Raw genomic sequence first — 15,521 nt, forward strand, 5'->3', positions numbered from 1 at the left:
CTTATCGATGGTATCCGCTATTGCCATGGTAACGGTCGTGGTACCCACTGTTTGTGCCCCGAGAGTGTTCACCTCGACCCCTTCCACCATTATACCGATACCTTCCCCCTCTACCTCGATATTCATTCCGATCACCACGATGTCCACCCGTATGGTGATATGTGGAAGTATACCCCTGAACCGCATCCCCTACATCGGCATGCCGATCCGACCCATGCAACTGTGGTTGTAAATAAGTATACTCACCACTAGGAGTAGAATGAGACGAAACAGGATGATTTCCAACCAACGAAGCCAACATCTGACTTACATCTCCATTACCAGTGGTATCGTTTTGTGATGGAAGATGTAATCCAGCTTGAGTCATCAAGTTGTGTAGAGTTTGAACATCTTGATAGGTTTGATTCATTCCGCCTACACCTGCAAGGGAAGGCAATAGAGTGGACAAGGCTGATATATCCAATCGTGCTAGAGGTTGTTGTGGTATAGATGAGGATGTAGATGGATAGGATTGAGTTTGTGAAGTGGTGGATGATGCAAGGGATGGTAATGCAGATAATGTTGGCAAGAGATTGGATGTCAGGGTTGAGGTTGTGGGTTTAGATATGGATGTGAGTAATCCAGTCAAAGATGAATGTACTTGTGGCATGGCTCCAGTAGATAGACTTGCCAAAGTTGGCAATACCATTACAGCTGCAGTAGTGACTGATGGAATGTCTGTAGAGATCTTTGGTTGAGTTGACAGTTCTGTAGCAGATTGTCCATTACGACGTTTAAGAGATCCATCCTTGTCATTAGCAACAGTTGTACTAGCAGTTGTACTAGTAGTTGTACTAGTAGTCACACCAACAGTTCCATTAACAGTTGTACTAGTAGTTCCAACACTCAGTGTTGGTTTGGTTGATATTAAACCACCTAGATTACGAGCAACAACAAAGTCTCTTGCTAATAGAAGCAGTCCAAACAGTCGGTCTCTAGTACTGTGAGCATCAATGCGTACATCACCAGGAATAGTAGTTAGTAATGATGGCAGTGGAGTAGATGCCTTTGCAGGCACCAAGTACATGTCCTTGACTGCTGCCAGATGTTGTCCGATAACTGCACATCGATCCCTTGATGCAAAATAATCAACAAGAGTCTGCAGTCCATCTACTGCTGTTGGCTGGTCTACATTGCTAGTAGATTTAAACTCAACAACAACCAGCACTCCATTCCCACTTGATGTTCTTCCATGCAAGTAAGACTGCACTCGGTCTATAGGAATTCGTCCACTGATGTCCATGGTTGTCTCAAGAATTGACATCCAAGTTGCTGCTGGTTGAACCCATTGTCCTCCTACTTGTGTTGCTGAACCAACAAACTTGCCCACTTGTGGCATGTGTACCGTTCCTTTCCATACTATTGGAGATGAGTCCTTGTGAGGTTGATTCTGACGATTACCAGCCAAACTCGACACAGTTGATTTCTTTGATGGTTCATCATCGCTACTTGAAGCAATACTGTCAAAGGGTGAAAGTGGTTGTTCTTCATAGTCACTGCCATATCCTGATGTAACTGCAATATTAGTTGTTGCTCGAGGCTTTAGTTTCTTCTCTTCATTGCTGATAATGGGTGTATCTCGTATAGCATTACTGCCATTCATACTAGCAATCAAATCATCCAACGTATCCGTCTTTTTTTTGCGTTGTAAAGTAATGTTAGTACTAGTTCCACTGGACATCGATACCTGTCCATCTCGATCTACATTAGATATACGTGGAGTAATGGTTCCATGTTTATCACGACTATCAGTGGATTTTCCCCACTCGCTCACATTCTCTACTAACTGACTGTTTCCTTTGCTAAAATCTCTTACAATTTGCGGGGTTTCCACTCGAGGTTTGAACGCATTCTTCAAACTCTGTCGTTTGACTCTGTCGGCTGTTTCCTTCATCTCCTCGTTACCAAGCTCATCGGGTGACAACCGCACTAATGCGTCTGCATCTAAATACTGCTTTCCTGAAAGCAATATTCGCTTGCGTAGTCTCGTGTTGGTCACATCCATCAGATTGTATCGCAATGATCGGAATTTAGCCTTGTACTAAAGTATGCATTAGTATCTGATTCTAAATGTTTTTCAGTTTATCAATCCATAGATACTTACTTGATCACTCACAACCCTGACTCCATTCTTTAAAATATGAGTGGTGTCAAACAATGCTTGTTCAACCTTTTTTGCCATGCCATTATAATCGTCTAGTTGGATCGAAGCATGCAGAGGCTCGCCCAGTTCTTCCTTGTGTGTTTTTGCCCATTCGTAAATATCGCGAAATGTGGCAGTAAAATGACTTAGAAACGCAGCTCGAAGCGGATCAATCGAGGACTGTGATGAGGTGCTGGCAGTATGATCTACTGATTTTGCACGCTTGGGCTCGACACTCAGCTTCGTACGTTTTATTGACTATAGTAAAGTATAGATTTAGCAAATAGATGGACAAATTTGCACTAGACCATCATGTTTTTTAGATTGACAAGTCAATACAAATAGTACATACGGGTGTTGCTGTCGAAGCGGACATTGCTAATGGTCGAGAGTCGGATAGACTCTTTCTCTTTTGTTCTTGTGAAACCACGCTGGTATCCATCACTGACTTGACATCATTATGGCTCAATTTATCCTTTGCTAAATAGAAACACCATTAGGATTCACAGAGCTTTCAAAACGCACTGTATAAAAATGGACTCGACTTACCAGAAATGGAAGGTGTCTGCAGAGTAGATTTGAGTTTTTTTTCCTTTTTGGAAAGTTTGGTAGGTTTTGAAGATAAAGGTACATCAGGGCTAGAAGGCAATAGTGAAGTTGTCGAGTTTTGATATTGCATTCCATTTGTGATGGATGAATATAAAGCGTTTGAAGGCATGACTGCAGATGGATTGATTGCAGTTATCGGAATGGTGGATGACAATCCATTGGCGTGAGTATCGACTATGGAAGAAGCGGAATAAGAGAATGGAGAAGTAAAATACAAGTCAGCTGGAACAGCCGCCATACGAGCAGCTTTCCCAGCAGGACTGGTAGCAGCATCAACCAGATATTTAGGCCACTCTGTTCCATCGCAATCAGCACAACAATAAGTACTAAGACTATCAACCTGTTTATCAGTTAAACCTAAACAGACACCATGAAACCTAATACGATAATTCACAAGAATTAGACTAAAGTTGAACACAAGAGCAGTCTCATAAACAGAGTAATACTTGCCAGTCTTCGCACCAGTCACACTGTAACATAAGCGACCCATTGTCCTCGTCCTGACAGATACAATAGATGCGTTCACCAGTAGCGTTAAAAACGGCGGGTTTGATCGACTTTTTCCTACGCTGAGTTCTTTTTGGTCTAGAGGAAGCAGTATTGCTTTCCAATGAGAAGGACACATTAGAGTTGAGCATAGTCTATGAGTGAATGCAGACAATCAGTAGTGGTTGTAGCAGCCAACTTTGTCTACAAATTTGGATTTAACCAAAAAACTAATTTTTGGTTTTTTGCAATGAAAATATGCTGCCAGTCGACACTGCAAGAAATACAATTGAAACTGTTCAAGCCAAAGCAAGTTTGGACATTCCTGTCACTCAAAGTACTGCTCGAGACACTCATCGAGACACTCCTCGACGTATACCTTCTTCTGTTCAAAATGCTCTTGTTCAGATCTACTCCACCACTCCGTATCCTACAACTCAACTGCATCACACAATTGCTTGTGTCTCGGGAATATCTCCCAAAACCATCAGAGTGAGTCAATCCATCAACATATTCAACTAACTCAATCTTCATCATTCACTCATACAACTATAGATATGGTTTCAGAATAGGAGACAGAAAGAAAGGGATGTCAACAAGAGAGCTTCCTTGATTCATAGACAACGAACGTCTCACAACCCAATCGATACTGTTGATTCAACCTTGTCGCTTGTCTCGACTCGTGATGTAGCTTGTCAAACCATTCTTACATCCATCAATTGTTTCAATATTCATTCGCATCTCTCTTGAGCAACCTTTATTCACTGCTACCAACTAGCCAGTGTCGTGTACAAACTTTTCATTTGGTAAATTATTGCAAAAAATAAACTTTACTGTCATGCATTGTAATCATTACAGTACTATTGAAACCTTATTGAAACCGACTTTCAAATGGTTCAATGTGCGACCATAACGTGCATTGTAAGTCATCAATCACTACGTTGCACTCTTGAAATACTTGGTAAATACGATCTGCTATCTGCTGTCGGATATGGTCTTGAGCTGTTTTGTTCATTGGAATGGGTTCACCTTGAATAACACATTCAGATACCTGTTGTGCTGCATACCATTGTATTATAAACGTGTATAAGCATACGGATTATTCAGATTCATGATTTAATCTTGAATTACTGTTTACCTCGATCAATAACACTCTTGGGTAATCCTGCAACCTGTGCACAATGCACACCAAGTGATTGCAAACACTTGCCATGGATAAGCTGATACAAAAAAGTCACTCCAGTCCTACTTGTACCGTTGTAGGTTTCATCCGATTCATCATCATGCGTTTCAATGATCCTCATGGTATAATAGTCAATCGTGGCTGTAGGTTTTATCATGCAGTCGTGTCCAGAATACACGCTGGGTATCATGCAATCAAGTACTCCATCCATCAACAGTTCTAGTTTCATGTAACACAGTTGCATGTATAAGTCAATCACATTTAAAGTGTAAATCGTGTAGACACTGTACCATGATAATGCGTGGCAATAAGCACATGCGGACACTCTTGTCCTCGGCTACAAAACGATTGAATCATTGCACACAAAAGTCCAATCCCATCTATCAACATGCATCAGTCATTTGTGTAAAAACTCGACTTTTTTGATATGCACTCACCATGACTTATGGTTCCCTTGCCAAATTCATCCACTATGACAAGACTCCTAGGTGATGAGTTGACTACTGCATACGACATTTGCTGTAAATCAATCAAAAATGATCCTTTGAGTGCAGATACGCTGTCGTCAGAGTGAATGCGAGTAAAAATACGATCTGTAAGACCAATCGTTGAAAACGATGCTGGAACAAAACTACCAATATGGGACATGATGACAATCAAAGCTACTTGCTGAAGATAAACTGACTTTCCTGAAAAATTGGCTCCAGTAATAAGCATCATTTTGGCATTGGACAATGAAGCATCTGCATGACATTGGGTACTGTGGGTAGCAGTCGTGTCTTGGTGAGAACATCCAATATGAGTGTCATTCTCAATAAATGCATCAATGCACAGTTCTTTCAAAGGGTGTCTAATCAGTCCCATCATATAAATCAATGCATGTAGATTCAAATGAATGCAACATCTAGACATAGCATGTCCAATTCAAACTACCTTCCACCAATAATGTGCAGACCGCTTTCATGTGTCATGGTTGGCCTCGTGTATTTATATCGAACTGCAGCTTCAGTAAGCGAAAGTATGCTGTATATTCAAAACACATTTAGTGCCAGAATGCAGTCTACTTGATCAACACCCATCTTACCATTCAAGCTCGGTGAGAGTCCTGGATGCTTGTAAAAAATACTCACCATGATCCAACATAACCTCTCGTAATTGTTGTACAACCTCTAGTTCACGATCAACAATCATAGAATGAATATCACCCAAGGTGTCGTCAAGTTCATACATCATGTCACTCTTATAGTATGCCATCGTGGCTGTAGAAAATTGAAATAACAGACCATCAATGGCATAGTCGTGATTAGATTGGCATTTTAGAATAGCAGAATTTGAAATTGCTACAAGATATCCAAGCTGGGGAAAGTATACAATATTTAGAGACTTGGAAAGGGTTTGAGGAACGGTTTGAGCAACTGTTGTCGCAACAGTGGATAGAATTGTCTCGAGATTGCTATACGTTTTTTTGAAAGAATCTAAATCCTCATCAACATTTTGTTTGACAACTAATCGTGCTTCCTCTTTTGACATATCAAAATCAATCTTTAAATATATATGGTATGCTTGTTAATGTGATCCAAACAGTAATTCCATTACAAATAACCAGTGTTAGTGCAATATACTTGCCACATCGTTGATATGCTGAGAGAGTTGCTGAAATAGACTAGGCGGAACATCATCTAAAATCTACATCATTCATTTTAACAGTGACCAAATGAATTTGATAGATTCAATAAATAGAGTAGTGATCATATACCTTGATGACAATTTTTAATTGAGATGGGTGACAATGATCCCGAAAAAATGTGCGTATGGTGAGAGAATAAAACATAAACTGATCCAACACGCTACTTAGCCATATGCAGTCTAGTTGTTTTCATAAAATCAGTGTACTAATTCACCTGATGGAGTGCTTGCCAATCTGCTAGTGATAGTTTTGAATTCATAGCCCTAAGTAGTTTCTATGTAGTAGTTGTATCGTGGATTGAATAATGAATATCTCGAGGCTCGATACAAACAAAATCAATACATACGGGAATATTTCGAAGCCGCCTCAACGAGTCTTGCAGCATTTTGCGAGAAGATAAATCTTGTTGAATAAACCATTCAATTGAATCATGTCTTTCCTTGATAGTATCTAAATCAAGCAGAGGTCGCATAATCCACTGTTTCAATAGCATTTTTCCAGCCTGGGTTTGGGAAAAATTCAAGATTCCTAAACATGCACATAGCAATATACAGTTACTGATTTATCAATTCAATTTACATGAAGCATAATGCATTATTACCAAATAGGGAAAGACTTTCTCGTTTAGCTTGTCGAAATATATTTGGATGGCCTTGTTCTTGAAAAATATGTAACGATCTACAGATATTCATGATCAGATGAAACCTACAACCCATTCAAGCGATTTAAACCAAATGCCTACGTCATTGCATTCACAGACAATTGCATTGTATTTTCCAGTGAAATGTTTTCAACAGTTTGAATTGTAATGTGGTCACCATAGTCAAACGTTCTAGTCAAATTAGTTTTTGCAAGATAGGTTAACAGTGCACCAGCAGTACCGACCATCTCGCGATGATCCAACACAACGATGCCTTCAAGAAGCATTTGAAGCCGAGTACGGTATTTTGCTTTGCTATCGGATTGATCAAGTACGCAGTAGACTGAACTGTTGAGATGAGCAAGCTGAATTGACAAGAGTTTAGATTTACCACTTTCGTATGAGAATTCAGGAGTGGGACGGAGTAACAATTCACAGGACTGGTTTTCCATGGATGAGATGGCTTGTTCAAGAATACGAATAAAAGCCTGATCAGCACGAGCAAATGTAAGAATACTAGTAGGATGAGTCTGGAATAAGACTAGAGTTTATAATTGATTAATCATTACAGCGTGTCGGACAAGAAAGGTTATATCGAGACTACTCACGCGATCTACACATTTGGTAGGTCGAGTCTTCACATACATCTTCAAACAACTGGAGAGTAGATGTGGAACCATTCAACAGAGCAGCACCCATTCTGTTATGTCTACAGCATATGGCCATGATAACAGTGGTTTGAACACTGGATTCACTACAAGCATTGGCTTGGATACAGTTGGAAGGATTGTGATGTGAAAGGGATTGTATACGCTTATTAGGTTGTGTATCTGTTTCATCGATGCACTCGGACAGAGTCCTGATGCATGGCACAGACGAATGTATTTGTCTCTGAGGATACTCGATCATGGATGCACAATGACTCGTACACGATGGTAGAATCACACTCGCATCAGGCACAGTAGATTCAAGATTGTGAGACACTTGATCGTGTAAAGAGACACCCACTAGCGAGGCATTTGAATGCACATCCAGTTGTACAGATGGTTGAAAGCGTCCTGTTCGAATCAATGAATTCATAGAGTGCATGCTTGTCTGATCATCTGAGATGATATCCATAGTTGTATCGTCACTCATGACTGCTCGTCAAGAACGTATGTTTGTTGGTTGAAACAAGTCTTTGCAACTTGAGCACTTTCTTGATTCTGATCTGGAATGCCACTACAGATCACTATCCACAGTAAGTGGTCTTTTACTACTATTCAGCATGCTATCACTATTCTTATTATTGTTTCAGACTGGAGATCTGTAGCAGAATGGCGTTGGGCTGTTGTTCCTGACGATGATGATGTATGTGCCATCTGTATGAATCCTTACGAATCCTGTTGTCCTAAATGCAAGCTGCCAGGTGATGACTGTCCACTAGGCAAGTCTGACTATTTGTAATAACTCTAATCATGACTTCTATACTAAACCCTCTGTTAGTCATTGGAGTATGTACTCATGTATTCCATATTCACTGCATCGAAGAATGGATCGAAACAAACGATCCTCCCACTTGCCCAAAAGTAAGTTTCATGTCCTTCAACACTTTATATTAAAACTTGTACATTACTAACTCATATCTACAGGATCGTACAAGCTGGGCAGTGAAATCTTAGATTCTCATCACAATTGTATATATTTGAACTCAAAAATAAATCAAATCTGTCCGAGAATAGCAAGTCAATCATGGTCTGATTATTCCTTTTTTTAAATCAAAAGTTCACAAGAACGATGCATTCCCTTGTATCACATAATGATCTTGGGTTGAGGAACATTCGCACTAACCGACTTGTGGGGAAGAATACACGCACCATTCAAGTAGATTTCATCAGAAACTTGGACATCTTCACCAGTAATCGAGTTTCCTTCGACACGAGTCCATCTACCAATGGTTGACCGCCATCCTATAACAGATGAATTGATCCATGCATGATCCTTGATCCTAACAGATTCCAAAAGAACCGTCCGGCTAAGTCGCACTCCATCTCCAATTTCTACTCCTGGACCAATCACTACATTGGGACCAATGCGACAATGTTCACCAATGATGGCCGTGGGATCAATAAGTACGTTGCCAATATATCCTGGTCCTGTGGTAAGGGAACTGGGCGACTTTTTGTTCAATGATGCCAAATAAAGGCTCATTCCAATCAAGTAATCCTTGGGTTGGCCCACATCCATCCAGAATCCAGCAAGATCCATATAATGCAGCTCACCTGCATCTGCCATGAGTGGGAAAATCTCTTTTTCAATCGATGTTGGCTCTGGCTAATAAACATGTACAGTACAATTTAAAAGGCTGAAGTAATCTGACGTGCTTAAAAAAGAGATTCTGTACCACACCTTGATGCGCTTCAGAATGCTAGTGTTGAATATATAGAGACCAGCATTGATCTTGTTGGATACAAAAGTTTGTGGTTTTTCAACAAACCGGTCAATCTTGGTAGAGTTGGGCTTGTTGATCACCACACCATATTTAGATGGTTCTTCGACACGAGTCACCAAAAGAGTACCTTCGTTGCCATGAGACTTGTGAAACGCAGCCATCTCCTCAAACGGAAAATCACAGATAACATCAGAATTGAGCACAAAAAAGGGGTCGTCGTTTTTGCCAAGAACATCGCTAGCAAGTGCCAAGGGACCAGCTAATCCATAATGTTACAATGCCAAATATACGCAATAATAGTAAATCAAATAAGCAACACGATTTAAACTTGATCATGGAAAGGCTTGGTCAGATCTACTTACCAGTACCAAGAGGCTCAGTCTCGACAGAAAAGGTGATATGAACACCAAGTTGAGCTTCGTACGTGGCAATAAAGTTGGCCATAACTTCTGGACGATAATTGACTGCCAGAACAATGTCGGTCACGCCAGCCTAAAAACAATTGAACCAATACAAGAGTTATACACAAGTACACTAAATGGTATCTAGAAAAGTCGAATAGGCGGTCTCTAAACTCCACCATGCCAGACATAGACTCGTAAACACTATGAAAATCAAACAGTTCAAATAAAGTATAGCGGCAGAGTATAAAAGCCTGCTAGCCCTATCGGTTAAAATATAACCCATAGATGAACCAGAACAGCAAGGGTCGCGGATATGCAAAATAGATACACATCTGACCAGGACACAACGTATCTCAGCCAGATTCAATGTACATGAATAGTAGTAATTACCTTGACTAAAGCCTCGATTTGGTGCAAGATCATGGGTCGGTTAGCAAACTCGACCAATGGTTTGGGAAGAGTCAACGTCAAAGGACGTAGACGAGTTCCAAAACCTAGTCTCAATGAGCATGAATATTATACGTGGAGCATGCAATGGACATTCACAGTATTAGTAGACTGGACTACAACAGCATATCTACGATACGAGCAGACAACACCACTTGAGCTTTCAGGAAAACAGCATGCAATGCACTTGACATGTGTACGACTTTGCACATCACTGTTGTTCCTTCACCTCAATTCGAGCATGGGTTTTACCAATAGAGATACGCACCTCCTACAAGAATGAGTGCTTTCATATTCGTCAGTTGTTGGCCGACCGACTCGATTGAATTTCATTTTGATTGTAAAACCCTTCCTCAGGACAACCCAAACGCCACTTCATTCGAGGTCTCATGTGTAATTATGGTATAAATGGTTTATATTCGCAAAGATAAAACAGATCGCACATCGTCTGCAAACCGCAAAGCATCTAAAAACGGCAGTAGATCAAGTAGTGCCTCGTCATTGGGATCATCAGTCCAAGTCTCAATTGGAATGCCATTATCTACAATAAAACTGTCAGTCGGAAAGAATGCTCATGGGTTTAAAACTATAGCATCTTTACATGTAGTTGTACCTGGATTTAGCTTATATGACAATGGTGCATTATCAATGAGGCAAACTTGCGATAAATCTGACTCCACAACCTCTAGATTCTTTGTAAGCGTTCCAAAAAAGCTTGTACACGACTATAGATGCAAAAACAAAAGGTCTAGATTAGACTCCATTCATTACATCAATCACACTACTACACACCTCTCTAAAATAGCGTTTTGAAACAATGGTGCGTGTGGAATCCAACCAGTCTATTACTGGATCAGCATACTCTGGCATAGATGCAGTGAATATCACAATCTTGAACCATTCTGTGGCCTATAGACCATTCAATAAAATAGTGTTTAAACATCTACTCGGATGACTGATAAATGAGAGTCTAGGACCCATCTCAACCCAAAATAATAAAAACCTTGCGTAAAAACAAATCGACATGGGGACGCTTATAGACATGGTACAGGCAAATATGACTATTCACCAACACTTCGACAATAAAATCGTGTCGACGAGATCCTCTAGATGTCGAATGAATCAGAGTCTCATCAAGATCCAATACTAACGTCTTTTTCCGTTGTCGGTCAAGTCTCTGACGATGGCTTGGCATACCAAGGAAAGGAGATACAGAAGATGGATTGGGTGAACAAGTATTTGCTTTGCCACGTCGCTTATGAGGAATAGATAGCTGCGATGATGAATCTGTAGCTGTATCGGGGTGAATCGAGTAAGCATTTGTGTTGGCATCACTCCGTAGTCTTGACGACCTTTTGGGTCTTGTTGGCTGCTCAGATCCTTCCTGTGTTGATGCGATTATAGACGAGTCGGATTGTAAATGTGTCGATACACTCTTGCGTGGAAATGAAGAGTGTGAGTTTAGTGTATCCATAGTGCTGTCTTGCTTGTCATCTCTTCTTTTTTTTGCAGTAGTGAAGGACCAAAAGTCCTTGCGAATGAAGGGTAACAAGGTTGCAATAGTATTGACTAGCATGATAATAAACTGCATCAATAGAGTGCTTTCGTTACGCTGGTTTAGTCGTTGATTAGATGCTCTCTTGGTAGAAGCATAATCAATCTGGTCTTGGTCTGTAAATAAAGAAGTAGGGTCAAGTGAGGAGTCATGATGCAAGACAGGAGTAGAAGGAAGTACTGTAGGAATACTTAGGTCTTCACCTACTATCATCGGCATCACTTTAAATTTGTTGGTCGTATTCACGTAAAAATGAAACACTTTTGTAGACTATTTTTCTCCTGAATAAACAATCAACTATTTGTTGTTGTATTCTAATATCAGATACGTTCTACTTTAACATATCTCAAGAATGCAACTATACATGACAATCATGCAATGTTTGAAATGTTTGTTTTGGAGAAAAGGAAAGTTGGAGATTGAAAACATGTGGAGTGTATTGGAACAGAGATGTGAACATTTACTATGTATTCTTGTACAAGAATGAGCATGGAAACCAGTGGATTGAGAGTTCATAAAACAGTATTGTCCAGTAAGATTGACACCAATCAAACATGACTGTCTTGTATTTTAGCTTATTTAGTATTGCATTTTATATGAACATGACTAGACATATATCACCAAGTTTATTATATTCAGCTGTGAATCCAACATACAGAGTTGTTAAACATTCATCACTCAAAGTAGGTTGATTTACCAATCCCAGATGAAATTTTAACAAGATTTTGTTTAATTTGTAGATAAGCCTGAATATACCACACTTTAATAACTCGATTAAACAAAATACCACGGGTGCTTCCCACACAGGAGTATACATGATTATTTGCATATAGAATGGTCAAACCCGCTTTATTTTAAATCAAAATGCTGATCTAATATAATTGCAATAGTAAAAGATCAATCAAGCGACCAGTAAAAAGTAAATCCGAGCTTATGGAAGCCAGGGCCAAGTCGAAAAAATGGTTGCAAATTCAATTACTTTTTAGAAGCAGGTTTTTTGGTAGAAAGGTGCTCCTTTTTAATAGCATCAATAGTATGTTGTTGCATTTCGGGGATAGACTCATTGATATGGTCACCAACAACTGCATCCTCTGATGGTGTGGGATTATGACGATGCCAGTCAGCTTGCTGAGCAGAACCAGGCTTTCCAGTGGCAGTGGCAGTGGTAGGCTTGCGAGTGGCAGTGGAGAACAGAACGCAGTGGTTGGAAGTCAATCTATGTCTGAATACATGAGAAAAGACTGGACGGAATCTGATAGCACGCATCATGATCAAGTGGCGATATAAGTCGAGTTTGGTAAAGGAAATGGAAATATAAATCTTGAATATTCCACTTTAACATGCGTTTCGATCTGGAAACCACAGATTAGAATATTGGTTTGAATGTCTAGAAAATGCATCGATTGATTTGGGATAAACGATAGTTTTGTACTAGACAACACTTGGTAAATCTTGACAATCAACTGTGTAATGCATTCCTAAACACAGTCAATGCATTGGCAAGGAATGGCAGTACGACAAGCAACTTACTGCGGGATATTTTTCATGTCAGCAGTCGACGCATTCATCGTTCCTTTTTAAAGGTCGATTGATTTATCCTTAAATTAACCCTACTGCCTGTCATGACCGGAATTACTGACAAATCTGCATGGAAAGCTCTGCAAAACCACTACGACACTGTTGGTTGCAAGCTGAATCTCAAGGAACTGTTTGCTGCCAATCCAAACAGGTTTGATCAACTGCACACCACCTTCACTGCTAACGGATCTACTCAGCCTGGACTGCTGCTGGACTACTCCAAAAATATCTTGACAAGCGATACCCTTGCTCTATTGTTCAATCTGGCTCGCGAGTCGGATGTTCAAGTCTGGCGAGATCGTATGTTCAAAGGCGAAGCCATCAATACCACAGAGCAACGAGCTGTCCTTCATGTTGCTCTTCGTAACGTGTCCAATAGCGACATTCATGTGCATGGAAAGAGTGTTGTCCCAGATGTCAACAAGGTGCTGGCCCAGATGAAATCCATCTCTGACAGTATTCATAGTGGCTCTTGGAAGGGTATGCATTGTGTATTATCATAGATCTGATTGTCTGCTCTAATCCATTCCACATTGGCTTCTGTACTGATCAAATAGGCTACACTGGAAAGGCAATCACTGATATTGTCAACATTGGAATCGGTGGTTCGGATCTTGGTCCTGTCATGGTAACTGAGGCTCTCAAACCTTATGCCAAAAAAGGCATTTCGGTACACTTTGTTTCCAACATCGATGGCACTCATATCGTCGAAACCCTCAAGACACTGAGTCCAGAAACCACTCTCTTTATTGTTGCTTCAAAGACGTTTACTACTATTGAAACCATCACCAATGCCAACACTGCAAAAACTTGGTTCCTCAACGAGGCTAAAAACGTATTGTATTGTGCACTAAATTTATGGTTACGATCAGCCACTAATTATACTATTCGCTGTAAATGCTGTTTGCATCGTATAGGCTGAGCATGTTGGCAAGCATTTCGTGGCTCTCTCCACTAATGCCAAGGCTGTGAGTGCCTTTGGCATCGATGTCAAGAACATGTTCGAGTTTTGGGACTGGGTTGGTGGACGCTATTCGCTGTGGTCTGCCATTGGTCTGTCCATCTCCTTATACATTGGATTTGACAATTTTCACGAGCTGCTTGCTGGTGCTCATGCCATGGACACCCATTTCCAGTCTGCTCCACTCGAAAAGAATATGCCTGTCATTTTGGCTCTTATTGGTATATGGTACAACAACTTTTTTGGCGCTCAAACCCATGCCATTCTTCCTTATGATCAGTATCTCCACCGGTTTCCTGCCTATTTTCAGCAGGTAATCCATTTTAACGATTTAAGCTCACCATCCATTATATACTAACCGTGTTTCTTGAATATTAGGGTGACATGGAGTCCAATGGTAAATCCACCACTCGTGATAACAAGCCCATCACCAACTACTCCACTGGCCCGATTATCTGGGGAGAGCCTGGCACCAATGGTCAACATGCATTCTATCAACTTATTCACCAGGGAACAAAAATGGTTCCAGCCGATTTTCTCGCTCCAGTGATCTCGCACAATCCCGTTTCCAACAATCGTCATCACGAAATCCTTCTTTCGAACTTTTTTGCCCAGACCGAGGCCTTGATGAAGGGGAAACCCGAGGCAGAAGTCTCTGCCGAACTTGTCAAAGCTGGCGTGACTGATCCTGATGTCTTTCAGATCCAGCTTGCTCATAAACAGTTTACTGGAAACCGTCCCACCAACTCCATTATGTATCAGAAACTAACTCCTTTCAATCTTGGGTCGCTTCTGGCTCTCTATGAACACAAGATTTTTGTTCAGGGTATTATTTGGAATATCAACAGTTTTGACCAGGTAACCCAAAATACTATTGTGATGTGTACAATGCACTGGTAAATGACGTATTCTAACATTTTTTTGGTAGTGGGGTGTTGAGCTTGGGAAGCAGCTTGCCAATGCTATTCTTCCTGAACTTGAAGGATCTTCTCCTGTAACTGGACACGATTCAAGCACAAACGGTCTCATCAACTTTTACAAAAAAGCTCGACAGAGCCAGTAAAGAAATGAAGCATCGAGTTGTTTACATCTCGTTTTCATGAGCCATTCCCACTGATTCTAAAAGTGGTTTTTGAATACAAAAGCAAGTTTCCAACACCCATCCCCTGCACTGCTCAAAATCCAATCAGCAAAAATGTATTTATTAAAACGCTATCATTTAGTGTTTTAAAGTCAAGGACAATAGGTCCTGAAAATAAGTTAAAATTTGAAAGTCTCCATATTTCGACAAGTGTTTAAAAAGCACATCCGGTTGGCAACTTGAAGCCATAACAAGTGTACGCAATAATACTAAAACT

General features: G+C 40.4%; 8 protein-coding genes across 8 annotated transcripts; 3 read left to right on the forward strand and 5 right to left on the reverse strand.

Moving 5' to 3' along the window:
* Position 1: 1 nt before the first annotated feature.
* Positions 2-3,416, reverse strand: BATDEDRAFT_27843 (uncharacterized protein; the record flags this gene model as incomplete). The annotated part of the gene is made up of 4 exons (XM_006682114.1): positions 2-2,080; positions 2,144-2,440; positions 2,535-2,662; positions 2,732-3,416. The coding sequence occupies 4 exons, from the start codon at positions 3,414-3,416 to the stop codon at positions 2-4; spliced, it is 3,189 nt and encodes a 1,062-aa protein (XP_006682177.1).
* A 119-nt stretch (positions 3,417-3,535) lies between these two features.
* On the forward strand, positions 3,536-4,027 carry BATDEDRAFT_92049 (uncharacterized protein; the record flags this gene model as incomplete). Its single annotated transcript, XM_006682202.1, has 2 exons — positions 3,536-3,769; positions 3,833-4,027. The coding sequence occupies 2 exons, from the start codon at positions 3,536-3,538 to the stop codon at positions 4,025-4,027; spliced, it is 429 nt and encodes a 142-aa protein (XP_006682265.1).
* Positions 4,028-4,148: 121 nt separating this feature from the next.
* On the reverse strand, positions 4,149-7,696 carry BATDEDRAFT_27844 (MutS family protein MSH5; the record flags this gene model as incomplete). Its single annotated transcript, XM_006682115.1, has 13 exons — positions 4,149-4,336; positions 4,416-4,679; positions 4,751-4,840; positions 4,898-5,310; positions 5,394-5,483; positions 5,545-6,022; positions 6,083-6,146; positions 6,217-6,326; positions 6,362-6,410; positions 6,494-6,675; positions 6,749-6,825; positions 6,890-7,328; positions 7,396-7,696. 13 exons carry the CDS (start codon positions 7,694-7,696, stop codon positions 4,149-4,151), a joined length of 2,745 nt encoding a protein of 914 aa, XP_006682178.1.
* Positions 7,697-7,922: 226 nt separating this feature from the next.
* On the forward strand, positions 7,923-8,448 carry BATDEDRAFT_92050 (uncharacterized protein; the record flags this gene model as incomplete). Its single annotated transcript, XM_006682203.1, has 4 exons — positions 7,923-7,941; positions 8,085-8,195; positions 8,273-8,355; positions 8,419-8,448. 4 exons carry the CDS (start codon positions 7,923-7,925, stop codon positions 8,446-8,448), a joined length of 243 nt encoding a protein of 80 aa, XP_006682266.1.
* A 130-nt stretch (positions 8,449-8,578) lies between these two features.
* On the reverse strand, positions 8,579-10,362 carry BATDEDRAFT_20856 (uncharacterized protein; the record flags this gene model as incomplete). Its single annotated transcript, XM_006682086.1, has 5 exons — positions 8,579-9,100; positions 9,176-9,477; positions 9,581-9,710; positions 10,013-10,116; positions 10,338-10,362. The coding sequence occupies 5 exons, from the start codon at positions 10,360-10,362 to the stop codon at positions 8,579-8,581; spliced, it is 1,083 nt and encodes a 360-aa protein (XP_006682149.1).
* A 120-nt stretch (positions 10,363-10,482) lies between these two features.
* Positions 10,483-11,264, reverse strand: BATDEDRAFT_14325 (uncharacterized protein; the record flags this gene model as incomplete). Its single annotated transcript, XM_006682072.1, has 4 exons — positions 10,483-10,610; positions 10,683-10,794; positions 10,862-10,978; positions 11,073-11,264. The coding sequence occupies 4 exons, from the start codon at positions 11,262-11,264 to the stop codon at positions 10,483-10,485; spliced, it is 549 nt and encodes a 182-aa protein (XP_006682135.1).
* Positions 11,265-12,483: 1,219 nt separating this feature from the next.
* On the reverse strand, positions 12,484-12,893 carry BATDEDRAFT_92006 (uncharacterized protein; the record flags this gene model as incomplete). The annotated part of the gene is made up of 2 exons (XM_006682241.1): positions 12,484-12,496; positions 12,604-12,893. 2 exons carry the CDS (start codon positions 12,891-12,893, stop codon positions 12,484-12,486), a joined length of 303 nt encoding a protein of 100 aa, XP_006682304.1.
* Positions 12,894-13,235: 342 nt separating this feature from the next.
* On the forward strand, positions 13,236-15,269 carry BATDEDRAFT_36092 (glucose-6-phosphate isomerase). Its single transcript, XM_006682166.1, has 5 exons — positions 13,236-13,682; positions 13,760-14,037; positions 14,120-14,476; positions 14,542-15,021; positions 15,092-15,269. Exons 1-5 carry the CDS (start codon positions 13,247-13,249, stop codon positions 15,224-15,226), a joined length of 1,686 nt encoding a protein of 561 aa, XP_006682229.1. The 5' UTR covers positions 13,236-13,246; the 3' UTR covers positions 15,227-15,269.
* Positions 15,270-15,521: the final 252 nt, after the last annotated feature.

This window comes from Batrachochytrium dendrobatidis (genome assembly GCF_000203795.2).
Source record: "Batrachochytrium dendrobatidis JAM81 unplaced genomic scaffold BATDEscaffold_15, whole genome shotgun sequence".
Taxonomy (NCBI): Eukaryota; Fungi; Chytridiomycota; class Chytridiomycetes; order Rhizophydiales; genus Batrachochytrium; species Batrachochytrium dendrobatidis.

Coding starts and splice junctions, on each gene's coding strand:
- BATDEDRAFT_36092 (XM_006682166.1), top strand. CDS start 13,247: ATGACCGGAATTACTGACAAATCTGCATGGAAAGCTCTGCAAAACCAC. Junction 14,477..14,541: donor TTCCTGCCTATTTTCAGCAG/GTAATCCATTTT, acceptor CTTGAATATTAG/GGTGACATGGAGTCCAATGG. Junction 15,022..15,091: donor ATATCAACAGTTTTGACCAG/GTAACCCAAAAT, acceptor TTTTTTTGGTAG/TGGGGTGTTGAGCTTGGGAA.